The sequence below is a fragment of the Lipophrys pholis genome (assembly GCF_963383615.2).
Source record: "Lipophrys pholis genome assembly, chromosome: 16".
Classification (NCBI taxonomy): domain Eukaryota; kingdom Metazoa; phylum Chordata; class Actinopteri; order Blenniiformes; family Blenniidae; genus Lipophrys; species Lipophrys pholis.
The window spans coordinates 3870777-3898331 of NC_137634.1; the positions used below are offsets into that span (position 1 = coordinate 3870777).

At 49.0% G+C, this 27555-nt stretch overlaps 1 protein-coding gene across 1 annotated transcript in view; it reads right to left on the reverse strand.

The window, feature by feature from the left end:
• Nucleotides 1-718: 718 nt before the first annotated feature.
• auts2a (activator of transcription and developmental regulator AUTS2 a) overlaps nucleotides 719-27555 on the reverse strand; it is a gene marked incomplete at its 5' end in the record, with an annotated part of 337317 nt that continues 310480 nt past the window's right edge. The window contains 14 exon segments of the mRNA XM_080482610.1: nucleotides 719-3341; nucleotides 4426-4666; nucleotides 4777-4875; nucleotides 5018-5098; nucleotides 6607-6748; nucleotides 7298-7369; nucleotides 8116-8145; nucleotides 8387-8458; nucleotides 8554-8649; nucleotides 9661-9705; nucleotides 11683-11921; nucleotides 13940-14226; nucleotides 15639-15853; nucleotides 15855-16207. Of these exon segments, the coding sequence (XP_080338736.1) occupies nucleotides 2099-3341; nucleotides 4426-4666; nucleotides 4777-4875; nucleotides 5018-5098; nucleotides 6607-6748; nucleotides 7298-7369; nucleotides 8116-8145; nucleotides 8387-8458; nucleotides 8554-8649; nucleotides 9661-9705; nucleotides 11683-11921; nucleotides 13940-14226; nucleotides 15639-15853; nucleotides 15855-16207 (3215 nt within the window). The 3' untranslated portion in view covers nucleotides 719-2098.

Genomic DNA, 27555 nt, shown 5'->3' on the forward strand with positions numbered 1-27555 from the left:
GTCTTCATATCCTCCATCGTCACTACTAATGAGAGGGAACGGATCAGAGCCCGTTAGAGACACAACAATGAGAGGAACTTACCAGCGAGAACTTACACTTGGAATCCCACGCTTGTCATACAAAGCAGGTCAAACTTCAACTGTCGTTCTTAATAGAAGTGTTGACAAGGTAAATTTAGAGAATCGTGACAGAAGTGCAGAATCCACACTGAAGACTCATTTCTGTCACTTTCTAAAACGCAGACGGTCAACTGGATTTATTCAGATGTTAAAAACAATGAAAACTAAAAATAAATAAATAAATATATCCATATATATATATATACAGGTTTAAATGAACTAATGAGGCTATATAAATAATCTAAGGAGTAGAAAGTACAGATAATAGCGTGAAAATAAGTAAACCGTCGGCTGAACAATAATTTTTCCAGTAAAACACAGATTTGTAAATATTTTACTTACTACAGTAAGGTGATGAAGTATTTGTAGTTCAAACAGGTTGTGAATCACTACATCATAGTGTTACTGGTGTATAAAGAGCCCAAAAGTGTATTTCAGAGTGAAAATATTCAAATACATGCAAGGTGTTTGATAAAATCTGGAGATGTATAATTCGTTTTTTTTTCTCTATATTAATCATAAAGTTATAGAGATTGTGTACTTTTAAAGTACTTGTAATCCAGAGAGCGAATAAACTGTGAGAAACAGGCTTAGTACACATTTTTTAATAACATGGCACAATTTACATAACACAAGTTTAAATGAGGAGCATGCTGAAGATTCAGTCGCTTCATTTTTTTTTCTCACTTTTGTACATGATCTAGAAAGACTTGCTTCTCCCCCCTCCCCCTCCTCTGTACATGGTAAACAGCAAAAAAAAAAAAGAAAGAAAAAAAAAAAGTTTCTCATCTTAACAATCTTTTTTTTTTTTTTTGCAATTACGCGATCGACTAACCACTATGGCTCTGGTGGACATTTTTAATGTTGGATTAAAAAAACACTGCACGACATGATATCACAGAGTTTGAAGCGCACAACTAAACCTTCAGTGGGACTACTAAAATAGATCTCTGCCTGTTAGAAACAAACTGTCCATAGAGTTGAGACTTGCCTTTTTTTGTCTTTTGATTTTGTAGATACAACAACTTAAGAAAGCACTTTAATACACTGTTTGACCAACGGAACTCGAACATGTACTTTACACTCCTCCAGTGGGGCCGATGTGCTGTCACGGTGGGTTTTTCAATGTGCCGGAAATCTCTCCACAAACCAGACTGGAAGGACGTGGAAGGTTTTAAAAAGACGGATTTTTGTGCTGCTGGCTTTTCCTTTTATTTTACATGGAAAAAAAGATTAAAAAAAAAAAAAAAAAAAAAAAAAATCCTTTGAAATTTGGGATTGTCGCTTGTCGATGAATTCATCCAAAGTGTTAAAACTGCAGACGGAGTTAAAGCTGGTCCAGTCTGAGTCATGGAGAGAAAATGGCCGTTTGTCCTCGCTGGGTGCAGTTCAGTGTGGAGAAGGCCAGCTTTCAGAAAAAGAAATGGAGCACAGACATTTGTTGCATAGTTGAATTATGTTTTTTTTTTTTGTTTTTTTTTTCCTCTGGTACAATGCGTGAAATCACCTGCGTCCAAAAACCAAAGAAAAATAGCAAAAAAAACAACAAAAAAGCACATTCTGAATCCTCCAGACTCCCGTATTTACATTTGTTCAAAGTAAAGCTTTCAAAACACTCTTTGCATATTTGTACCATGATTTTTAATCCACACGGAGTGAGCACAGCGACTGTACACGTTATCTACATGCCGATCCGTCTGTTCGTACCGGGCTCCACGCCGCCTCGCCGTACAAGAGAACCAACGGAAAGCCGGAGCGAAGAAAGAAAAAAAAAAAAACCGAAGGATTTATTTTTTTTGTTTGTTTTGTTTTGTTCCATGATTATTGTCTCCATTCATCGGTGTGGGCGAGTCGCCGCTCACATAAATTATTCACAGCTATGTTACAGTCTGGCTTCGCCCGAAGCTAAGTGCTTGGTGTGAGCTGGACGCGGGAGGGGGAGGAGTCGGGAGAGGGGGCGGGGTCGGGGGAGGGGCGCTCACCGCGCCTCAATGTCTTTGTGAGGCGGTCTGTCTCTGATGTCTGTGGCCAGGGGAGTAGTCCGTCGGGGCGAGCCGGGCCGGGCGCCCAGCGTGGGGATGAGAGGGGGCGGGGCGCTCAGGGAGGCCGTGGGTGGAGTCTTGTTGAGGATGCCGTTCTGATGGGCGGCGACCGCCGCTGCCGCCGCGGCCGCGGCCGAGGGGCTCACCCTGGAGTAGTGCATGCCCGGGAGTCCGGGGGCCATGAGGCCGGGGGCGGGGTGGTGGGGCAGGTGTCCGTCCAGAGCGGGGTGGTGCATAGAGTGGTGCAGGCGGCCGTGCTCGTAGTCCTCCCGGAGCATGTTGAGGCGGTCGCGCTCCTCCATGTGGGCGCGCTCCTGCTCCCGCCGCTGCTCCAGCGCCAGCGGGTGGATGTGCTCGCGGTTGAAGTCGTGTGGCTCACGGTCCCGGTAGGAGCGCTCCGCCTCATAGAGGCGCGGTGCCGCCAGCCGGTGCAGGGGATCGTTCCTCAGCAGCAGGTCCCTCGTCAAAGGGTCCCGCCTGTGGATGTCCAGGCCCCGGTAGGGGTCCCGCATGGGGTCCCAGTGGAAGGTCGGGTACGGGAAGCGGTCCGCCCCGGGGATGGGGCTGATGCCCATGAAGGGCGCCACCACTCGAGTCCTCTCCAGGCCGCTGATGCTGTTGATGGGGTGGACTCCCGCCATGCCCATGGGCATGGGCATGGAGGAGGGGGGGTGGAGGTTGGGGGCGGAGGAGCCCTGCACCGGGTGCTCGCCGGGCCGCTCGGCAGACCCGTCCTGCTCCTCCTTCCTCTCCTCCTTCACTTTCACCTCGTTGCTCTTCTTCTGGTGTTCGTACGACAGCTCCACCTTCTTGTCCAGCGCCTCCCTGCTCAGGCCGCCGTTGGGACGCTCCAGGCTGGTCTGCCGCACGTAGGGCGACGTCGTCCCCCGGCCGGACACCTTGTCCTCCGCCGTGCGGCCGTCGTGGATGATGGGGGCGTCCTTGTCGCTGTGCTGGCCGTCTTTGAGCTTGTGGTCGTCTGTGCCGTTGTCCTTCCAGGAGTCCGGGTGCTCCCGCTCACGCTCTTTGGGCTTGTTCTCCTTGTCCCTCGGAGGCTCTCCGGCCGGGGGGGGCAGGTGGGTCCTGTGGTGCTCGGGGGGCCGGTTGTGGCCCAGCAGGCTGATGGGGTTGACCGGGACCGGGGATGGATGACTGGGATGACGCTTTTCTACAGAATCCCTGAAAAGGACAAAGAAAGTTTTACCCGTTAATCCCAACTGACGCAAAGAAATAGAAAACTCTGTTTTGAGTGACTATTCCATCTGCAAAAAGAGGCTTTAATTTCCAAGAAATGTTTCTGTATTATTTACATAATTTGTTGCAGTTCTTACATATTTAAAAGTTTTTTTTTAATGCTACTTTAATCAGGTAATAATTCTTGTGTCTGCCTGTCGCAAGGTTCTTTCTTAGATTACTATTCCTAGGACGCATTTAAAAAAAAAAAAAAATCATATTTTCTTTGGCCATTTTAACGTCCGGTAAATTCGGGAATAGTGTGCTATGATTTCTTTATTAATGATTCGGCTAAGCGTTTCCGAAAAAAATTGCTAAAAACTGCGAACCTCTCCCATTCAAAGTGGATTCAAATCGAGTGAAAAACACAAAAGATTCCTCGCTTTTCAACGGCAGGTGACGTCGCCATGCTTCCAGCTAGAGACTTCATTTAACTTTTAAAATGTTGCCGTGTCTGTCCTCTATTCAGAAAACATAGTGTTCTTATCTTCTACCAATTTTAACCTGGGAGCCTTTAAGTTTGATAAGGTTTTCAGCCATTTTTGGAGTTTAACATGGGAGTGAATGGAACCTTCAAAAGAATTTTTGTGAAAAAACCCTGTCTCTCTCTTGTCACTGTGGCCACATTTCTCACTCAACCTTATCACATTATACGTCAAAACGTAGCTACAGGCCTTGTGCTTCTAACGAGGGGACACACTTGTCTGTAACATAAACGGTTCTTTCTAAACATGTTTTTGTTTGCAGCAAGTGCCAAGATTTCCTCCCATAGACTCCAATGTATTTTTGGGAGACATTTTCTCGCTGAAAACCCAAAAGTCAAGAATTGGGGTGCTGCTTGTGACTGTCAGCTCTGCTCCTCAGTGTCAGGTGCTGCGTCTCCATGGCAACAGACACAGCTGCACCTAATCTGCCTGGCAACACACACCTGTAGAGTAACTGCTCCTTTGATAATACTTCACAATGAAAACTAAATAAGCTGCTCTATAAATAAAGTTCTAAATACCACGAGGACCCGGCGGGCGCTGACCTGTCCTTGTCGTCTTTCCCGCCCAGCGGGTCCCGCTTGTCAGCCTCTCGCTCCCTCTCGTGCGAGCTGACGGAGGCGCTCCGCTCGGAGTCCCCGGGCTTCAGCCACGGCGGCGGCGTGGGGAAGGAGGGCGGCGTGCGGTGCAGCCGGTTCCACGGCTCCTGGTGGCCGCCATTGCCGCCGCTGTTGAAGTGCTGCTGTGGGTTGACGCCGTCTTTATGGCCGAACACCGAGTTGGCCGCTGTTAGGGATTCAACACGCGGAAAACACACAGGGGGACACCAGTTAAATGCGTATCTGGAGAAGTTTGTAACTGTGAGCGACGGCAGGGAGACGCAGTGCAGCTTTCACGAGGCTGGAACTCACTTAGTGCTGGATTTCCTAGACCGCCGAAGGCCGAGGAGCTGAGAGAGCCCAACCCTCCGAACGAAGTGGGTCTACTGAACGGTTCTGGAAGGAGACACGACGGGACAGCATGCAGTCAACATTCGGTCGCCATGGTTACATGGACTAAAAGTAACCCACTGAAATGAATGACCATCTGATGCTGGTGTTTGTATTCCAGACCGAGCCGAGGCGGGTGTCTCATTACCTAAGTGAGACGCAGGAGTGAGGAAGTTTCCCGGATGGTGAGGCGGATGACCGAACGGAGCTGCTGACGGATGAGTGGGACCTGAGCAGGGCGAGAGAGAAACACTGAAATGAGACCAGACGCAAGTGAAGAACCAACATGAATCAACTGTTTCTGATTAAAAACTTTGGAAACACCGACTTTACACTATTCTACATTTTTCTTCTAGGACCAACATTTGTACAATTGTAAACTTAGGCGCTCTTCCTATATCTTTGCAATACTTTAGAAGTATTAATACCTAACCTTTTTAAAACTGAAACTCAGTAGTAATGTGACATAAATGATGACAGATACTATTTTCATAAGATAATTTGTCACACATTTAAAATCAAGAGGGCTTGACAACCCCCATGAATCTTTGGCGCCCTCTTGTGGGTGTCGGGCTGCACTGGTTGAGAATCACTGATGTAGCTTGATGATCAATTGTAATCCAGTCGAATTTAATATTTTTCCCAAAACATAAAGGTACTTCTTATTGCTTCTTCATCAATAGATTCGAAATCTTGATAGAGAAGCAAGCGGAGGGTAAAACGATCATTTATAAAAACACGTTTTTATGGCTATATTTGTTATGGGGACAAATCACAACAGAGTTTCAGACTATGTAGACCAGATTTTTTTTATAAATGTAAAAAGATGATGTCATCTGGTTTTCAACCCGAATTCAACCTACTTTGTGTGGGATAACAGTGAAAACAGTTTAAGTACTGCGGCCGGCCGTTCAGCCACACTAAGAATAGAACGGTTACTAGTTAGTTAACACTTGTTAGGTTCATCCTTTTTTAATGCTGCAGCCTTAAATGTTTAATTTCAATGATATATTGTGTGTGTGTGCTGCTGCGGTGCAGTTTTCTTAAATTGCTTATGTGGGATAAATAAAGTCCTCCTGATTCTGAACATATCAATAAAATCTCAACACTGATGGTGATACGTCTGAATCCCTGCGGATGAAGGTGCGCTGCAGGACATGTGAAAATGATTGCGGCAATAACTGGCGTCTGGAAGCTGGAGGAGTTAAAGTAGGAGTTGTATGAGCAGCCATGTTGCTTTGTAATCATGCGCGGACTCTTTTCCAGCAGTTTAACCTTCCCGGCTGCTGCCGCCTGCCGGCTCTGGACTGTGGGGAGACTTTATCTTCTCCTGCAGGCCTGAACTTGATGCGAGCTAAAGAGCAACCTTCACCTGACTCAGCAGCCGGGAGGCCAAACACACGACTCAGCGATTATTCCCTTAAAAAAACCCAAAAACTTTTACTTTACTTTCCACCTCCGGCAGCTCTGGAGCCAAATTACTAAGTAATCAGTATTTTCTGGAGGAAAAAATAAGCAAAGGAGCGAATCTTTAAAGTCACAGCTGTGAGCACAATATTAAAACCGCGAGACAATTAAAACGTACAAGTGAGAGGTTTTTTTTCCGAATAACTTGTGTGTAACTTCACTACTTTTTAAAACGAGGACTAATCAAGTATTAAATTAACAAGTAACCTGCAGAAAAATGCTCACAAGTGACTATCAACACTTATTAATGACACACACACACACACACACCTGCAGCGGAGAAGAGCGTGGCGGGCCGAGCCAGGTCACTGGGATGGTGGATGGCGCCGAACAGGCTGGGACCCGGCGGTCGACTCAAGAACTCGGGCTTGAGGCCGAAGTCCAGTTTGTGAGGGTCGACCTGCATCTGCTGCTGGAAAACGCCAGAGACACACAGAGACACGTGGAGAACCTGCGTCTGCTTGTAGGGGGGATGTTCAATACATTTGGACTGATTCTGCTTTGATAGATTTTGTTTTTTAAGATGATTCACTATATTTGATGCTAAACATTTTCTGAATGTTTTCAATGTCACTCACAGAAGAAGAAAACAAAAACATGTATCTTGGAAATTAGTTTCTCACTTCAGTCGACCCCAAAGTAAACAGCCCTGTTCAATTATATGTACCTTAAAACACAAAGAGAAAGGCTTTAACTATGAACCTGATCTAATATCCAATGCAGATACTGCAACTTTCGAAGGAGGCGGTCATCATTATGTGAGTGCAGAAGATATGAAATGTACTTTTCATCAAATCTCACTGGTTTTTAAAATAACTGACGTAACAAAATCACTTTTCCTTCTTTGTAAACTTGAATGGATTCATAAGTGTGTGTGTAACACGTACATATATGTGGTAATCCCTGTATTCTCCGCTTGTTACGTGTGTTTGTGACTGAGAGGAGTCAGATGAGTCCTCACCTTTACTTTCTGTTGGTGGTGGTAGATCTGCCAGGCGGTGTGGACGTGCATGGCGCACCACTTCCCCGGTTTCTGTAAAACACACGTTAAAAACACAGGATGTAAGAATTTACAGGATCTAAAGGATCGAAATCTTCGTAAATCATTGATTTCTTTGAAATGTTGACATTTTTCTTTATGGTTTGACCAAATCGGAGCTTTTGGCCCACAGGCCTCATGTCTGACACCCTCTGATATAAAAATATAAATAAATATATATAAATATGTTTTCCTCCATTTGCAGCCTAAACATGTTCCTGAATGGGAAAAAACATTTCTCACTCGATTTCTCTCAAACTTAATGGATCCAAAGCCGTCATGTTGTTCACAGCCTCTGAAGACTTTTTTTTTTGGGCCTTTTAAAGCGTAATTATGAGAGAATTGTAGCCCCAGTTTAATGTTTTTGGGGGAGGGACGGTCTCCTCGTTGTTATTTCTGCCACTGTCCTCCAATAATATGTGTCAATATACATCATGACCAGCCTGCATTCTCAAATGAAAGGGTTAAATACAACATAAATAAATAAATAATACATCCAGTAATAGTAGTTCCACTTTGAACATGACGCAGTTCCAGGAAACTTGATGTTTAATGGACACGAGTGTGAGAGCAGCAGTTTTTCCACGCAGGAGGCGGACTGCTGACACGCCGAGTGTATCGCTCATTTAATTACAGACGCTATTAGAGAAGCCTTCAAGGCCTCCTGGTGATGACGGTGTGTGTGTGAGGGTGGGGGAGGGTGGGGGAGCCCGGGACGCCGCGGGGGAGCGAGCACTCACCCTGAGAATGGGTCGAAATGGATCCGTTAGCTGCAGGAGGGAGAGAGAGAGAGAGAGAGAGAGAGAGAGAGAGAGAGAGAGAGAGAAGACTGGATTATTCTGCCGTCAATCAACTCAACCTCTAACGAGGATTTCTTTTTTTTTGTGCGGCATTCATTATGGAGCTAATTAAAATGTTCACATTAGAATGAAGCCGACAGTCACTGTTCAAAGCTCCGTCTGTTGACTTGAAGCCTTACGCAACACCACCGGACGCTCAGTGTGCTCTTACCCTGGGGTCCTTCTGGAGGAACGTGTGTGGGACGGCGCCGGGCCTCGTGGACACGTCCAGAGGATTGGAGGTCTGAAGAGCAGCAGACATGGATGTAAATAACTCTGTCTGTGGGTGTGTGTGTGGCGGGTGGGCCGGCGGCGCGGCGCGGCGCGGCGCAGACCTACCTTGGGCTGGAAGGCGCCCTGCAGCGAGCTGAAGGGCCCGGTCGGGGGAATGACGGGGGGAAGGCCAGACATGGCGGGCGGGTAGGAGTGGAAGAGCTGGAGACAGAAGAAGAGGAGGAGGCGTGAGGTGAGGAGATTGAACAAACACGGGGTGGAGGAGGTGGAGGAACCTCGGCGTTTCGGTTGCAGGAGGTTACCGACGATTGCCTGCGCGTTTCACGGACTGCTTGTTTACGAAGCACTCCTCCCATCGGAGCGCAATAAGGGGAAGAGGCCGCGTTTGATATGAAAAGCAGAATGTTGTAATACAAGCAAACGCGCGGCTAAAACCAAACGAGTGCTCCAGGCTCCCAAAAATTCCTCCCGCAGAGAAACAGATATGTAATCAGCGACTCAGTGTAATTGTTCTTGTCAATCACATGAAGCTACGCGGAGACCGTTTTTAATTATTATTTTTTTTTCATATTGGGAACATGCGTGCCGGCGCTGCTTTAATCAAAGGAATACTTCAGACCGGCGCTGGAGGGAACGCTCCCAGCTTTCAAACACAACGTGCGAGTCAAGTTTTAAGGCGTCGCTGCTCTTTAAAAACACTTTCAGGATATTTAGTGTGGAAAATATTGTGAAAGCGGCAACATGGACTTGACCTCAGCGGTTCTTCAGGTCACGTTGCAGCGACTAAAGACTGAATAGGTTAAAAATAACTGAGCGAGTGGTAATAATGAGGCAGGATCAGGAGTGATCAGCTGAAGATACGCTGTGTTCATCCTCTAATAAAGCAGCCAGTTTTCCTTTTTTCTTTTTCTTCCTGCGTTCATTCCAGTTTAACAGTCACATGCACGCACACTAAATCTTCAGCTCCGGGACTTTTAACAATCTGCCACGGTTTCATTAATCACAACATTTGCAGGAGCTGCAGGGAGAAACGACACGGCTCGGGATGCTTGCAGGAGCTATTAGAAAGCAGATGAGTGACAACACACACACACACACACACACACACACACACACACACACACACACACACACACACACACACAAATGCAAAATGAGCAAGCGACGTGGCGCTCTGCAGCGAGCGAGCGACGATTCAGAAGGAAAACTCACACTGTGTCTGTAGAAGGGGTCAACTTTTGTTGGGTATTTGTCAAACTGTAGGAGAGACGAGACGAGAGCTCAGTACAGAGAGGAAAAGACAAACCTACACACACACAATCACAGGACAGACTTGACATCACGCCCCGTTTATCTGGAACGCCGGCTGGAGGCTCACTCCAGTTACTAAACACCTGCCTGTAAAGTAAATGTACCTGATTGTGTTCAACTTTGTGTCACAGGACTTTGTGTTTGCGCAGCAGAAAGACGCTCCAAGAGACTGGTTCAGTGCACTTGGGCTGGTTTCGGTTGGCGGCTTGTTTAGTTTAACTCACTAGACGTCAAGTTACAGAGAATCAAGTATTTCTAGGTTTAAAATCAGAGGGAAAATCCTGTTTTGATGCAACTTTGGTGTCACTTTCTGATGCATTTCTATTGCTTGTTAGTAGCTGCAGCCTGTATTTCGTCTGAAGCTCCGTTTACACCACAACGTTTTGCATTTTCGTTTCAGAAAAGTTTCGCGGTCACACGGCGATGTTCTGAAAACTGTTCACACGGCAAACATCAGAAAAAGGTTTGGTTTTCATGTTGCGCCACTAGTGGACGCTGTTGTTCATTGTAATGAAACCACACACATGCGGGCAGAGAACAAAACACTACGTATATGGAGTCGTGGCGCCATTGTTGTATAAAAAGTTTTGCATCATGTAAACGGGGCATTAAGTTTTAGTCCGTGAACCCATCTCACTCTATACTGCAATGAATTCCCGTCTTTCCACTTTTCAAACCTGCACAGTCTTTGACCACCTTGAGAAAAGTGTATTCCCATCTCTGCATGCAAACAAAGTGTGAGAGTGCATCATCGAGCTCCTGAACAAGACGTATAAGCAGAGCGATAATAGGGAGGTGATGCGAATGTCTCCTCGTGTCTTAATAAGTTGTTAAACAAAGATGCTGTGTCAGACTTTCTCTTTAAGAGTGGGATCGGCGCGGATGTGTGGGCATCCGTAATGTTTCTGAGTAATGTGACAAGTGGGATTACTGTCCACAAGAAGCAAAGTTAATGTGTAATACAGCTTCGATTTGAGAAACGACTCCATCACTGGTCATTTCAGGCCAACAGAGAACATTCAGACGAACTGCTCCAGTGTCAAAAGTGAGAGTAAAGTTCAGTCACTTTCCCCCGAGCCACACGGTTTCCATCCTGCCTCCCTCCGGTGATCCTCTGAAGGCCTTGTAAACTAGCGTGGGCTGTGTCTCATTTGGTTGCCTTTTAGTGGTGCGGTGCAGGCTCAGGGCGAACATTTCCACAGTCAAGACTAAACACTGCCGCCATAAAGAGGCTTTTTATGGCCTCATTAGCTGTCAGAGGCCTCGCCATGCCGCCTTTGAGGTATCATCAGAGCCAGGCCGAGCCTCCACGGGCCAAGCACTTACCGGTGTGTGTGAGTGTGTGTGTGTGTGTGTGTGAATTTCAGGCCCAGGCACCCCATTGCCTGTGGTTCTCTCCCAACAAACAGCAGGGCTCTTAATGCGGCGCATTTGCCGGTAATGAAAACCCCCAAACGGGACCAAATGATGTCATTAAAATCAGAATGAATTAAGTGTATTATGTTCTGAACGCTGGCTCTGAAGTTAACGTGCTTCGGGCAAGTTATTGCCAATTTAGAAAATAACAGCGGTCTGAAGTCTGGAGACTCGGCGTACGCCAGAGAAAACAGTGAGAAAGGCTCTCTGGGAGGAGAAAGGCACGGCTGTGGTGCGGACAGACGCACATGGTCATCATCGAGAAACCCACAGCTCCTCACACACACATGCACACACACTCACACACACATACACACACTCACACACACGTCAGGTTGTGTAAAATCTCTGCTCTCCTGACCACAAAGTGAAAACAGTTTAAATGCTGTGCCCGCCCACTCCTCCACATATGTCAGAGTCATTATTAGAGACTTCTGGGTCCTCCCTCACTCCCCCCCCCCCCCCCCCCGCTCCAACCCAACACAGGTGCGTTCTACTTATCCTCACATTTCTGGCAGGGGTACGCACCATGGGCGGTGCTGGGGTGGGCATGATGGCGTGGGGGAAGGGCGTGAAGGTGTGCTGGTGGGTGTGCTGGTGGGTGTGTTGGTGCTGATGCTGGTGCTGATGCTGGTGCTGGTGGAACTCGGTGCGCAGGTAGGGCGGCGGGCCCAGCGAGGCGCCGCGGTCGGCGCTCTGTGAGGCCAGAAAACGTGTGTTGAGCTCCTGACGCAGAAGGTCTTGTTCTGGAGACGAGAGAGAGAGAGAGAGAGAGAGAGAGAGAGAGAGAGAGAGAGAGAGAGAGAGAGAGAGAGAGAGAGAGAGATGTTTGAAGTTAGTTTTATGGAACTCTGTGCATCGTACAAAGCATTTATTCATAGTTATTCTTAACTGTGTCTGCTTGAAACAGTTTAGGTCAAAGGTCATGCCCAGAGAGCCACAGCAGTGGCCTGTAAGCCATTTTTTCGAGATGCAGTGATTGCATTGTCAAAGGATAAATAAAATCTACTCATTGCTGTCATAACTTATTAAATAATTGGCAAACCTATTACATAAAGGTTAAAACAGCCATTAAAGTAATTTTTCATTACAGTTAAAATGGCCAAAATTATTACGTTATTGGTTGTTACATCCTCTCAACATCACTGAGATCACGACATTAGGATTCACTGATGTCAATTTCTCAAACACAGCATAAAAACAAGTTACATAGAATAATCTATACCCCGAAAAATGCAAGTAGGGGAGTCAAACCTTGGACTTTCTGATCCCAAGATCTCTGGCCACCACTGCCCAACGTTAACGTCAACATTTTCCCAGCTTGAGCAAATACACACCAAGAAAATAGTTGACTTATATTAGAAATAATTAAACCATTAGATATTTGATTCTCTCGGAAATATTGTTAAAACCAGTAGAATCTGGACGGGGACTCATGACACTCTGGAGGCAAACATTGTTGTTACTGTCCATCTACTGAGCATGTGCAGAGGAACGATTGACCCCTACCGTGGTGGGCATGCACAGTAGCAGTGTTTTCAAAAGGTTCCACCTTCTGAGAAATTTCCCAAAAGTTGCGTTCTCAGTGGCTTCGAGCACAACAGGGATGCAAATGGTCACCCAATGGAAGTTCTGTGCTTTTACTTGGATACGTGGCCTAAAATAGCCTGGAAGTCGCCGGTGGCTCGAGACTCTACGATGAAGCTGTTTTGAGTTGAACGCAAAAAGTTTATTTTTGCGAGAAACCTCTCACTGAGTGCTGAAAAATCCCCCGACGGTAATGTTGCGAGCCGCGCGCGTCACCACGTGTCTTGAGTTCTACCAGAAATGGAAATGGCTGCGATTATCAACATGTCATCTTAAATTTAAGCAGGTCTCCAGATGAGAGCTGGAAGTGTCGGACGCTGCGATTCGATACGCCGCGGACCCTCCGAGACAACAGCATCTGTTGTTCCAATAACCTCGGAGCAGCCTGAGGAGAAGGAACGGATTTCAAGAAATCATTGGCTTTTCCTCTAAATTCAACAAAACCTGCCTTGAGAGATCAGATCTCACTCCGGAGTAACCTTATCCTTCCTATTCCACAGCGACCCGCTACAATATCTTCTGCATTCGCTTCCAGCTTTATTGGGCGGGGAAGGGATTTTTCTCTTCATAAAAATTTCATTAGTATCTTTTGAACAGAATCCAGCTTGCTCCGTTCCGTATTGACCAAATTGATTTCTTGCACATGAATGCTGTTCCAGGTGAAAATGGAAGTTCAGGGAACGTAGCTGAAGGCGACCTCCACCTCCTCCTCCTCCTCCTCCTCCTCCTCCTCCTCCTCGTCTTCCCACACTGACCCTGACATTTAGCTTGACAGCTCGGTGTGGAAATGTGTGTGGGGTCTGTAATCGCTTTTGCTATGTGGCCTGACTCGCTGTTAGATATTACTGGTGCGTAGCGAGTGGATCAATCACAGCCAGACAGCCAGAGTGCGAACTTCAACTGTCCACACGGCTATAAACACACAACACCCTGGGCATGGAGTGCACGCCGGTCATCTTGGACGCGGTCGCTTGTTTCTTTAAATAATTACGGCGTGTGCATCTGTCACTGCACGTCAGAATGCTTGAAAATCAAACTGCTGCACTGAAACGACTCATAGGGATCAGATGTCCTGGAAAACCGACACGTCGAGTGGCTGACAGCTCTGAGCTTTCAGTCAGTTGCGGGTGCAGTTCCCTGCCCACACCATGTGGGGGCGCAGTGTGTTTGTGTTTACCTGAGTAGGCACTCCCAGCAGCAGGATGTCCGGGTACCGGCAGGGCGCTAGACGTCAGTGGCGGTGGTGGAGGTAAGGCCGCTGGAGGAGCGAACATATTGGGGTGATGAGAGTGCGGCGAGGACTGCAAGGCCGAGGGGAAGCTGTGGGGGGAGCTCTGGTTGGCGGCCAAGGGCAGAGGGAAGGTGGAGGCTGCAGCGGCGGCCGGAGGCGGGTGGTGGGGGAGGTGCAAGGAAGGAGCAGGGGGCCCGTGGGGCTTGTTGCCTGGAGTGCTGCTCCTGCTGCTGCTGTAAGAGGAGAAAAAAAGAAAAAGGGAAATATGGAGAAAGCAGCCAGGTTAATCCAGGCGTGATCAGTCAGAATTAACACTTGTTCCTCCACATCCCCTCGTCTCCATCTGTTCCAACGTTCAATTCCCAGCGCAGTGTTTTCACACTTCGACTGCCTTCCATTTACAAACGCCTCCCTGCATCTCTCTCTCGTGCTTCACAGAATCCGGGGCAAACACGATCCGCAAAAAACACCACATTCGCAACACCCTCGGATGCAAATAAACCACCGCTGGCAAACATAACAGAACGAGCATCTGTCTTTGAACAGCTTCTGTTAAGGCACTTCCTCCAGAGCCAGGTAGCGAACATGTGCATCGGAAATGGGATGAGAGAAGGGTTGGGGGGGGGGGGGGGGGGGCTGTAAGTGAGTGTGTGTGTGTGTGCGTGTGTGTGTGTGTGTGTGTGTAAGCAAACAGTCTTTTGTAGTGTGTGTGGGTTTTCCCCGGGGGCAGCCAGCACAGAGCCTGCGTCTCCACAGCTCCACGCACTAAGCCTAAAAGCTCATTTGCAGCTCTCGCTCTCGCTGTGGGCCCCGGCAGTGATTATTCACAGCGGGTGCCAGGCCCTGTTGGCGCGCTGGCAGACTGGCGGCGCTGGCACAGACCGAGGCGGGCCAAGCCAAGTCCTGAGAGCCTGCGAGGCAGAGCTGTTGTTGGGACTGAGTGGGTTCTGAAGGAGCTATCTTCAAGTCCTACATTATAGAGACTCGCAGGCCTCAGAGCTTCCAGAGAGATATAGGACAGAACAAACTGAACAGTCTGCTTCTCTTATTTCTAATAGTGGCAAAATGGCTGCGCGTGATTATACAGAAAATCAAACTAAACTAATCATACTCTATTATTCCTCTTGAGGAAATACAGCGCTCCAGGGAGCTGATGGGTCAAGAGTCTTGCTCAGGGACTCACAGTGGTGAACTGTCCACTGTGGGATTGGAACTTGCCAGCTTCTAAGATCCTAAGTCTGCTTCTCTAACTTCTATGGCCACCTGGTGCTCTATCCATCCAACGGGAGCAGTTCAGGGTTCAGTGCCTTGCTCAAGGACACGCCCACATGTGGACAGGTGGAGATGGGGAACTGAACCTGCAACCTTCTGATTGAGAGACGACCCCTGCACCAACCGAGCTGATTCAAGGATGAACATGACGACCTGCAGCCTTCAGAAGAGAGTGTGGGTGGCTCATAATCACAGAGGCTCTTCACACGTGGCTCTTTTATTCTGCTGTTATTAATCAGCGCTACTGTTTGGCTCGAGAACTTAAAACTCTCCCTGATGGCAATTTACATACTGATGGCGGCGTCGCGCGCACTTCCCGCTCGAGAGACGTTTTAGCATTTTCAAGGGAATTTTTCACCGAGGAAGTCCTCACCTGTGGCCGTTGAGGTTGTGGCCGTTGTAGTTAGAGAGAGGCCGGGGGTGACAGCGTGATGGGGGCCTGTGAGGCCCAGCCTGGCTGGGGTGCTGCTGGTGGGGGTGGTGGGTGGGGAGGGCCGGGGACGGCGGGTGCGGGTGGAGGCTGGGCGTCGGCGACGGTCTGGGGTGGGACAGCAGTTCAGGCTGGTGCTGGGGCCGGGGAGGGGGGGGGTGGCGAGGGCCCTTGGCCCTGGGCTAGAGGCAGGGCTGCGGGCGTCTGAGGCCTGAGGAGAGCCTCTGCGCGTGGGGGCGGGAGGTTGGAGGCCGGGGCCTGAGCCGGGCCGTTCAGCTGGGTCCGGAGAGGGGACGGCGCCGGCGGGAGCAGAGGCTGGGGCTGGGGGGGTGGTGGGCGGGTCTGCAGAGGGGACGGCTGGCTGGGGGTGCAGGAGGCCGGGGATGGGGGGTCTTTGCAGCTCTCCTGGCTCCTCTCCTGGCTCCGCTCTAGGCCTGACACCTTGAGGAGGCCGGGGCCGTGGGGCTCCTGGCTGCCATTGGTGGGGAGGACATCGACGCCGAAATCTGGAACTGAAGAAAGAAAAAGAAAAAAACATTTAAAAGTTGTTCTGGAAACTTTGCTACAATTAAACTAAACTGGTGTGTGAACTGTGCAGCACGCCAAACGCTGCGGTCATCGTCCCGTCCAACCCGGGCGTGGTTTCACTGAAGTCTGAACGCAGCTCAGACCAGCGACGCCTCACCAGACCAAACGCAGGATGTGAGAGGCTTTACAATTTGCATCTGCACACAGCCCGTCTTCAGTGTGTCGGACGGAGGAATTCCCGAACACTGTTTTGAGTCCTTCACAGTCAAAACAACAATTGTGAACCTTCAGCTGGTAAAGACATCGCCGCAGTGATTTCCTGGATGCTTGTTGTCTGGTTTGGGAACGTTTTGACCCATAATTAACGTCATAAATGCTCACAATCTGTTGTCGGCGTGCATGTTTCGCTCCTGTATTTTTTTTTTTTTTTTTTTTTTTTTTAAAAATTTTTCTTTTGCCCTTGTCCTGTTCGGCAGCTTGGACCAACAATATGATGTGATTGAGAGCCTTCGGAGTCAGAACAGTTTTTGGTCTTGCAACAGGGAGAGACCTGGAGTCTCCTCCTGTTGCCTTCTCCGTCAGAAGCTGGCATGGCTGCCGTACACGACCGGGGGGGAACGCACAAAGAGAGAGAGAAGAGAAGAGAGAGAAGAAAGTCGAGGGGGGAGGGGGGAGGGGGGTGGGGGGAAGGGGATAACATACAATGTCCTTGTTGTGCTACATATATTATTTGCAATAATCACACTCATCCAAATACTTTCCAACTGTTATTAGATTGAACCAGCCTGAGCAGCTCTATCTAGACAGTAAGATGATTTCCTAGATTTAACCAGCCTGAGCAGCTCTATCTAGACAGTAACGTGAAGCAGGAACATGAAATAACAAAGAGGCAACAACAAAAGAGGAACATGATTTTTAAAGTTTGAGCAAATGATGACAGACAACAAGCAACTTCAGAAGCACCTTTCGTGAGGAGTGAAAGTGTGTGTGTGTGTGTGTGCGTGTATGTGAGTGTGTGTGGCTTGTCCACTGGGTGTGGCCGGAACTGTTGTGGGGGGACCCGTGGTGACACCCCGGGGTCCGAGGCCACCGCGCCCGGACACCGCCACCCCGGCAGACAGAAGCCCCCCAGGCCCGGGGAGACCCCAGCGAACCACCCCAGAGAGCCCCGCCCCCGCCCAAAAAGCACCCGACGGAGAATGCAGAGAGGAATCCCCCCCAGGCAAGAGGGGCCCACAAGAGAAGGACAAAGGGCACAGGGCCCCAGGCCCCGACCCAAGCCGCCAAGCCGAGAAAAGGCCGGAGCAGGGCCCCCGGGCCGAGCGGGCCGAGAGCCCCCCCAACCCCGGCGGCGAGTCCCACCGCACCCCCGGGAACAGGCCCACCCACCGCCCCCCCCAACCCGGTAAGGCAGAGACGGCCCCAGCCGCCGCGCCCCGGACCAGCCCCGCCCCCAGACCCAGGAAAGCGAAGCCCGGCGCAGGCCCCGGTCGGAGAACAGTCAACTCTACACCCCCAGGAGCCTCATAATCCACCCGCCCCATAACCCCTCCCCCCGGGTCTTGATTGGGAAACCCAACCCATGACCCACCCCGCACACACACACACCCACACACACCCACACACCCACACACACACACACACACACACACACACACACACGGAACGGGGGGGGGAGTGATGACTCTCGCACCCTCAGGCCGCCGGCCGGGCCCCCTCCCGGCCACCGCGGTATCCCAACCTCCACCAATCCAACAGCAAGTGGAGAAGGAGCACCTCACCCCAGCCCCCCCACAAGCGCCGCGCCCGAGGGAGCGCGCCCCCCGCACTCCAGCCGCACTCACCCCGGGCCGGTGCGGGACCCCAGCGGGAGGTGCTGGGGGGAGCCACGTCTCCCGCCCTTCCCCTGCCCTATATGTGTGTTGGATGTATGTAAGGGTGTGTTTTTGTGTTTTGAAAAGGTGGATGCGATGTGTGTGTCTATGGTGCGGTTTAAAATTGGGGGGTAGCGGGGCCCGGGCGTTCTACCGCTGACAAGCGGCAGAACCCCGAAAGCGGCTTACCCCCTCAAGACCCTGCATGACTAAGTGTGGTTAAAATTGTGGGTGGTGCAAAGTCGGGGGAGGACCCAGACCGCAATTAAGTAGCCTGGACCCCCCACCTAGGCACCGCCCCACTCTTCCCTATTGTGGGGTAATATAAGGTGAGGTAAGGCAGGGAGGGTTCTGAGGGAGGGGGTCCCCCCGTCGCTAGGACCTTGGCCCAGCTGGACCCCCCGCGCTGCCCCACCCCACCCCCCGAGCGGCCGGCCTAGGACCAGGGGGGCTCCCTTTCGCTCCTGTATTAAAGATTCTACTGTTACCCAGTTTACACAACATATTGAAGTGAAAACGCCAAACTGTCACAGTGATTTGAGTGTAATTTTACACGACTACGGTGCTCCAAGCCACTGAAAATTGAACTTTTTTCACAACTGTGTTGTCATGAATCTGGGAAAACTAGATGAAACCGTGCAGAAAGAAGACAGACATCTGGAGAAATGGTTCGAGATCATCAAGGATATTTACTCAATGGAAAAGATGGCTCATCACGTAAAGCACAAGGGACACACATTTGAGAAAAACGGGAAGAAATGGAATGTTTGGAACGTTTATAACTGTTTGTGAAAATCAAATCATGTAAATGTGAAACTTTTCTGAAACGATGCGTTTTCACTTTCAACACTGTCGCGCAAACGAGGCCTGAATCTATTGTCCCGGTTGAGATGAGGGAAACTCACCACAGAGTAAAACAATCCTGACTCACAGGGACATTTTGGGACCGACAGGGAACGTGCAAAAAGCTTTGAGTTTTCATCCACATGCACTGCTGAGGCAGCGTGGTCGTACATACCATCCTGTCTGTGGCTAAATTACAATCTTCACATGCTGTGGAAGTTTGTCTGCGTGACATCTCTGGTTTCTCCTGCCTCCCGCTGACGGACAGCTCCACAAACAGACACGGCTCGGCCTGATTATCTTCCTCGGGCTGATGCAACATGCTGCTGTTCTCAGGTTTGCCGGCGCGCATGCACGGGCGCATGCACGGGCGCACGCACGGGCGCACGCACCTTTTTAGCACTGTCCCTGTGTGCAACTCAAAACTCAAAATGTTTTATTTGCACATAGTCTCCACTCACTCAAACCTGCTGTGTAGAATAAACAAAGTGGAGCCGAGCTGTGGCAACAGTGTGCAGCTTTTTGTGTATATTTGCATTTTTTTTTTTTTTTTGTTGTTGCTGGAGCCTCTTATATCTCTCACAGTTTGTAAAATTACTTTATTCAAATAGAAAAGTGCATCGCTGTGATATCTTTGAAAAAACCTCCCCAAAAAAACCACTGGTGTTTGTTCTTTTTCTGGTGTGAGAGTGAAGTCTGTTAGCATATATTAACAGGACACTGCAGGGTAATAACACTGCAATAATGAATTTGTTATTTCGTGGAGCATGACGCCCATCTGACCAGGTGATTCATTCCATGGGCTTTTGGTAATTGCCCCAAAAAAAACATCAATTACCTGCTGTTAAAAGCCCTGCTTGGACTCCATTAGTCCAAAGTGTGAATTAATCCCAAAAAATGAATAATAATCGCTGTACAATGTAGGAGTGGCACAGAACAATGGATAATAAGCTGCGTCCCGGGTATTTCTCTGCGGGGATGTCCTCATAGAGAACATCAGCAGAGATGGAGAGGGGGCGGGGGGTGTTCATGGAGGATGGCAGTGCATACATAAGCTGTAATTAACTCTCCCCGGGCCTCGGGGGGAGGTGGAGCGGGGGTTCGGGGCAGGAGCGAGGGCTCGCCCGCCGCCCCCCCACAGCGAAGTCAGCTTTACCTGAATAAGAGGTGTGGAAGAGACGCAGCTCCCGTGGGCTCAGACAGCAACCTGTCATTGGGGTGGGGCGGGTTGACGGTGGGGGTGGGGTGGGGGCTTTCATCTCCCTGACACAAACCTCCCAGTGGAGCAAATCCACCGGGAGCAGTGAACATCCAGCATTAAAATGCTAAGCAAGGTATTAGCAGCCTCAGGTGTGGGAGAGACGGCGGCGAGCGGGTCAAACTCCCGGTGCAAGATCACAATCGATATCTGCAATAACAGCTGTTGACTCTGCTCCATGAGGGACATCTGCCGGCCTGTCGGCAGACAAAAGGCGCACTCCACCAGGTTGATTTATCCTCACAATAGCTTCTGTTAGTCCACGCCGGCTAACTAATGCAGACACAGCCTCCGCACCGGCAGGCCCTTCTATCCATCCCCCCTAATCCATGTCAATCTTCTCCACTTACAAATGCTATTACCAGTCAAGAGAGACCGCTGCTGGCAAACAACTCCACCACAGCAGACGGGGGAGATGAGAAATTCCCAATTCTCCAGCCTCCCGCTGCACCCGGCGGTCCCCGAGGTCCGCAGCTTGCTTTGAGAATGTGCTAACGCGGCGAAAAGAAGGTGTCTATTCTGGTCATAATGAACACTCCAGGGCCGCGAGGAGCCGGGGAAGAAGAAGAAGAGGAGTGTAACGCCAGCTCCTGCTCCCGCGAGGGTTCATTTGTCAGTCTTCTTCATCCCTGGAAACAAATAAGTGCAATTCCCACCCGGCTTCCTCAAAATGTAAAAAAGAAAACCCTGCTGCTTCTTGGCGTTCGGGTCGTCGAGCAGTTTCTAACTCGGCGGAGCGTTGGAGGAGAGAATGAAGCCTTGGGGGGTGACTGAGGATGGCCGGGGAGGCAAAAGAAGCATGGGGAAGGATTTAGAAGGTAAAAGGGGGCAGACGAGGGCCAGCTGTGTGTGTGTATACGTAGGAAAGCCATTCATTAAAGGAGGACGTCGGGGGACCCGGCGGGGGACTTAGGGGGATAACTCATTATCCTTGGGTGAGCCGTCTCCTGCTGTTCACACTGCATTAGCTGCACACAACAACACTTGTGATTTCTATCTCCCTGCATGGCGGCCATAATCAAGACAGAGCTCTACCTTAATGGACGTTACAATAACACACAGTCGGGATGATTCCTTTGTGTGGCTCCGACTGCGTTTTTATGTACGACGGATGTAAAAGACCAAACAAATTCATCAGACGGAGTCGAGCCGTAATTTGTACAGACTAATAAACTGTGACCTGCTGTTCGGGAAAAAACAGCTAATTGAGAATAATGCGCTTGAATTAATGTAACACACAGCGTGATGCATGTTGGTTAAAATGCACGAGATGAGAGTTTAGGCGGGCCTCCGCGTCCCGCTGCGTCTTCATCTCACCTTTTGTTGTTACTGTCCAGCAGTGGACCACAGCTCATTAGTGCCCCGCAGCTGTATTTACTGCTCGCACTTTATAAATGTGGTTCTATCATTAAGTTAAACCTTCAATGGTAATAGGCCGGCGTACCGGCTCCGTAATGGCCCTTCATCAGCGAGGCATTTGCATCGGTGTGGCCAAGTGAAGAGACAACGGCTGCAATCTTTCCACAGAGGAGGCAAAGGGAGATGCACAACATTAGGCAGTTTGATATAATGTTAGCTCATCACTGCGCCACGTCGGGGGATTGATTTAATGTATTATGTTTCAATGTCATCACTGGATACAGCCCGCTTGTATAAATAATTAACAAACAAGCGCCAACAACATCATCCTTTAAAAAGGCAACCAGCAGGTCAGCGCCTGTCCTTCTGAAAAATACATTAGCACCAAACCTGAGCCGCAACAGCTTCGCTAATCCCTGTGTGTGTGTGTGTGTGGCACAGTCTGACATATTGATGGCAGCAGAAGCCTCTGAGACATCCCGAGCCTCCGTCCCCCTGCCGTCAGCCCGCCCGTCTCCGCCTCCTGGAAATAGCCCCACCACGCATTCTGAGGCTTCCTGTTCGTTTGAGGGATTTCAACCAGGCGGGGGTCGCATGGCTCCGGTCGCACAAAACCAACAAGCGAACACATAGCGGGAGCCACGAGGCCGGCAGCTGAGCTGTGACCGTCTGTGTGGTCGTCAGCGTTACAGGAAACGGAAAGTAGACACGGATCTGCAGCAATTAACTGTCATTTTCATTTTGAATTATTGACTTTAGGTCACACCAACTGACCTATATGGCACTTTCTATTATATAGTTTTCCTTAGTCAACACGAAACAAGGTTTTTAAGTCAAGACTGCGACTCCATCAAGTCGATTGGTGTAATTTCCTTTAAATATCAGCTCATAGGTTCATACCCACTGACAGCTGCTCCATGAGATCTTTGGCAAACTGAAAATGACTACCTGTCCGCCTTTCTGTGCCAGCACATCAGAGCCACTGACCTTTAGCCTGAGGATTTTCATTTACTGAAAATGACAGCAAACAAACACCCACTGACAAGAGTCATTGTGGGAAGAGGTGCTAACTGGACGAGGGGGCAGATTTGAAGGACGGGCAGCTCTCCGGGTCAGCTGATGATAACCTCTGGGCCCACTGCCAGAACACGTCACTTGTTTTTACTACAGTCAGCTGGTGAGGAGAGAGACAAGGCCTGAGACGCTGCATTGGAGAATAAAGTCATGACAGCCTCTGAGAATGTTGTGCTAAATCCAAGAGTGTCTAACAAGAGGCTCCAATCCAGCGCGACAATCCAACTGTGAACAGTTGTGAACAGTTGTGAACATTTCAAAGGAAACATAGATTTTTTTTAAAGAAATTTCTTAAAGAGTAGTGGACACAACACGACACTGAGACCTGAGCTGAGACGTTGCTGTGAAAACGCAAACTGACATTAATGTCAAAGCCATGAGTTTGTAAAAACATGAATGTATCATTAAATTTGGCTGCATGATTAGATTGTAGTCATTTGCCAGAGTAATTCTTTGGTTTTGTGAAAATACAGACATTTTCATCACGTAGTATTCTGCGCCTCAACAAAGAAACAACTTCAAAGTTTATATATAAATGTTATTATGGATTTATTTTACCGGTTTGCCTCACTCGAGATTACATTGGTTTGTATGTGGCTCTAATGTGCGACTATGTAGTGTGGTGATAAAATAACAATAAACCAAGATGATAAAGAAGTCAAATAACTATATTTCATGATCATGCATGCACATTCTTATTTATTTAACAACATGTTCCCCCATTTTTCGGTGGCACCTCGAAGTGCAGGAAACATCAATAACTTCAGCATGGAGCTGAAACACCTTGGCACAAGCAGGCGGATCAATCTGTAATAAATTCTCTGACGATAAATTGTCAGACTAGACATTACAAAGCTCTTTTGCCACTGTGACTGCTGATCCAGAAATGTGTGCGAGCAGTGACAGAAAGTGTAACCCGAAGTCCTCGGAGGCCTGTAAGTGTAAAAAAAAAAACCTGACAGGTGAAGCTCAGTGCAGTCCATTACAGCTGACGGAGGCTGTCCAGCTTCCACCGCTCGGCTGTCAGCCCCTTCGCACCATTTCCCATCTCGCCGTGTGTTGCTGCGTTCAAACCTCTGATAAAAACTGTGTTTGCAGGTGAAGCGGAGGCGTGCTGCCTTTCCACTTTGTGTGGGCGACGGTTCTCAGAAAAACAGAAAAACAAACTGTGACACAGACTGTTTGCTCAAGTCGAATCAATTAAAGCGCAGACTGCGGTAAACAATGATTCGGGGTCCTCATTGAAAATTCCATCTTGCATTCGCATGTTTCGGTAAACAATAATTACAATCAGAATCCCCCTCTGTGCTGAGCCGGGCTCTCAGAAACTGGAGGAAGAAAATCTCTCTTCAAAATAATCAAAGTCCCCAGCTATGTAGACTGTTTTAAAAAAGACTGTTCTGCCTCGGGCCTGAGTGTGGAAACCATTTAGTCCCTGCAAAAACAAACAAGCAAAAAAAAAAAGAAGAAAAGAAAAGAAAAGAAGAAAGACTTGCTGCTCTTCTTTCTCCATATTTTGTTTGACAACAGAATTAGAGCAGTAATTGAGAAGCGAGTGTTGACAGTGGTCTGACCTCATGAGTGCTTTAGACAGCGTACGTTCCCCAAAGAGCTGCTTGGTGAGAGACCGGCCTCTGTTTATTTGTTCTTAATGAAGCCTGCAGTCGCATTAATGGCAGACATCTTTAACAGATCTGCCTCCCTCGCGGAGGAGAACAACAAACAGCGGGTCACACGTCTCTCTCAGAGAAACAAGCGTTCTGGCGAGCGTGTAATAAAAAAGTCTGCTTTTAGACGCATCGCAGCCTTTTGTGTTCGTCTGCGACCGGCTGCTTTATTAAGGACAGACATAATGTGATGGAGACAGAATCTTTCAATGTGACATGTTGAAAGTTTTTATTCCTAGTGACGTGTGATATCTGGATTTGAATTCCCTGAACTCTCTGTGATCCTCCCAAACAAATCCACTGGAGCAGGAAATGTAATTTAGGTTCGAGGATGAAGAGTGACACTTCGTCCAGTCGCCTTTTCGAGGCTAGAATCAAAGTCGCCTTTTCCTGTTGTGTTTGCATTAATCCACATAATCAGTTAAGCTCCACACATTACACTCTCATAGCTGACTATGAGGAATCACACTGGACAAGTCTGTCACACTTTCACTGTAATTTATTGACTACGGTCTTAAATCATAACTCCAAGACCTGCTCTAAGCCAACAGCACAAACTGGGAGAAAGAATTAATGTTATCTGACTGCAGAGTTTACGTTTCGCTCTGGTACAATAGTTACTAAGGCTCCGTGTAAACCTAACAGCTTAAAAGGTGGAACTTTAAAAAGAAAACAAAAAAACCCATAATTTTCAGCGTTTCTGCTGTTTCCGTGCAAACATGAAACTTTTTTGAAATGAAAACGCAAAAACGATGCATTCTCACTTGAAACGTTGTCGTGTAACTGAGGCCTAAGCATCTTCTCCACCTGAGCAGCAGTGGATTGATCTGCCTTTTTTTTTTCCCCATCTCCCATATGAACCCATGAAAATAACATGACCACATGGATGTTAGTACGGTTTGTACTATGAGTCATACTTGGCTTACCGCAGGCCATACAGACCATCCAAGACTATGTGCTTTATATACACGTCTGCAAAGTAATCACTTAAATTTAGTTTTTTTGGTCACAAACAGTGCAGCACACTGCTTCTAACACTGGGAGGGAATAAACCTGAGCAGGCTGTAATGTTCCCTCATCACTTTTCCAGTCACAAGTAGTCATAAAAAAAGGATTTAGGCATCAATTTTCCCGGTACTATTTTGTGGCTCTGATGATTTGTCACCGCTCTGTGATCAGTCGTCACCTCTTCAGAGGATCTGCATGTGGTCGATCAGCATTTGCCTGACGAAGCGCCTATTTCCCGTGTCGCCTGCTATGCAAAAAGCAAAGGGCTAACCAAATGTTTAGGAGTGCGATGACATTGAGAAGCAGAGTTAGGGCCTGCTCTTTGGCCCGGTGATATCAGTTCACACAGAAGCTGAAACCCCGTGGCAGAAACCTTAGCCGGGGAAGCTTTCTCCCTGATCTCATCGTCAAAGCCTCCAGAGAATCTCCAGTCTATTAGCTCCTTATCCCTCCCTGCTTCAGCTCTAAAGACTTTAACAGCATTAGCTGCTCCGAGGGCAGTAACACCACACTCAGTGATACCCTCTCCGGAGCGCTGGAGCAGCACCCGTCCAAGAGTTCACAGCACACAGGTATGCGTGTTGGACGGCCCCCAGACGGAGGCCGAGGGGGCGCTGGGGCCTGACAACGATGGACGCTCCCCCGCTGGCCCTCCCAGACTCTCTGTCATGTCAGCAGCTCTCTAAAGCCGCAGCCAAGAGGGGTGTTGGATTACTGAGCCTGGACATCCCGCCAATGTGGAGGGTCTCCGACTGGAGCTGTTTTATTAGCGCTCCCAGGGGTGGCTGGAAGCTAAACAAAAATAAAGTTGGTGGTGGGTGGGGGTGGGGGTGGGGGAAACTATTTTGGCTGTGCGAGTGTGACATGTGTAGTCTTTCAGTGAGAATACCACAGCGTGCCTGTATCGCCTCACAGTAACACAAACCGCAGCTTTAACAAGCTGTGATTGAGCAAAAGGCCAAGAGCTCGGGCAGGAGGGGGGCGGGGAGGGTGGAGGGGGAGGGATGGGGTTGGGGGGGGGGTTGTTAAGCCGCCTCTTTGAAACATCTATATTTCATGCCTGTCTCATTTGCTTTATGAATTTTGTATTACGAGTTGTGAAGCCGAAGCAAGCGAGCATGCAAATATAAATAGTGTGAGTGTGTATAAGCAGTGATGTCATGTGTGTGTGTGTGTGTGTGTGTGTGTGGTTAACCGAGACGCAAACCTTTGACTCCTCAGATAAGACTGTCTGTGGCTGTGATCCTCTGTGAAATGGGAGCAATCTGGGGTAATTGGGCTTAGTAAGCCACTGAATGTTCTGAGCTCTTTTGACAGATGCAAAGCCATGGAAGCCCAGCTGCCAGACCACAGAGAACAAGCACTTACACATGTTTACAGTACGACAAGAGGCAGACCGAGGAGGAGGAAAGCACAGGAGTGACGGAGGGAAGCCTCCTCCGTCCCGTCTCCTACCTTCGCTAGTTTCCATGCCTGCTCCATTCGCACTCTGTCGGGTAGGGGGGCTACGCTCTGTCTCCGCACTCTCCCGTCATAATGAAGCCATTTACAAAGAGAGAGCCGTGGCGGAAATACTCTCCCACCCACAGTAGCTCTGATTACAGCTGCTCCGCTAATGGCTCCTAACTGCTTCTGCGTCTCGCTGCTCACTTCTCGCTCCAGCAACATGTGGAAAATCGCCCCCCCCCCCAACACGCGATCGTCAGAATCCTGAGGATGCAGCCGAGTGTCCCGTTTCTCACCCTCCTTTAGAGAACAAATCTTTATATATCCCTAAGGGTGTGAGGTCAGGTTGGAGAGGACGTAACGGGAGAAGAGTCGGGTCAGAGACTTGATGACGGGCATGCTGGCACAGGTGATCAGCAGCGGGGGCGAGCGGAAAGCTGGCCAGAAGGCCAGATTTCTCCTGCCAGAGGTCTGTGTGCGGCGGCTCTCGGGGGGACACTTGTTGCTGGCAGCTGACAGACTCTCCACAGATTTGGCTGTCAGGCTCGGGCTCGGTAAGACTTTGAAATAACAGTAGCGTGTAATGTGCAAGATCCAACCGGTCCGGAGCAATTGGTGGGAGCACACACTGTCACAGCGGTGTAAAGCTACACTGAAAGACAAGGCAGCTGCAGAGCGAACCAGACCTCAAACATGTCACATGTACACAGGCCAGCTGATGGGGGTCCTCACGGGGCCTGAAATCTCTGCCAGTGTCGAGTGAAAAATGGGCCGTTGGCTCTTTCTTGTGTGCATGTTGTTCC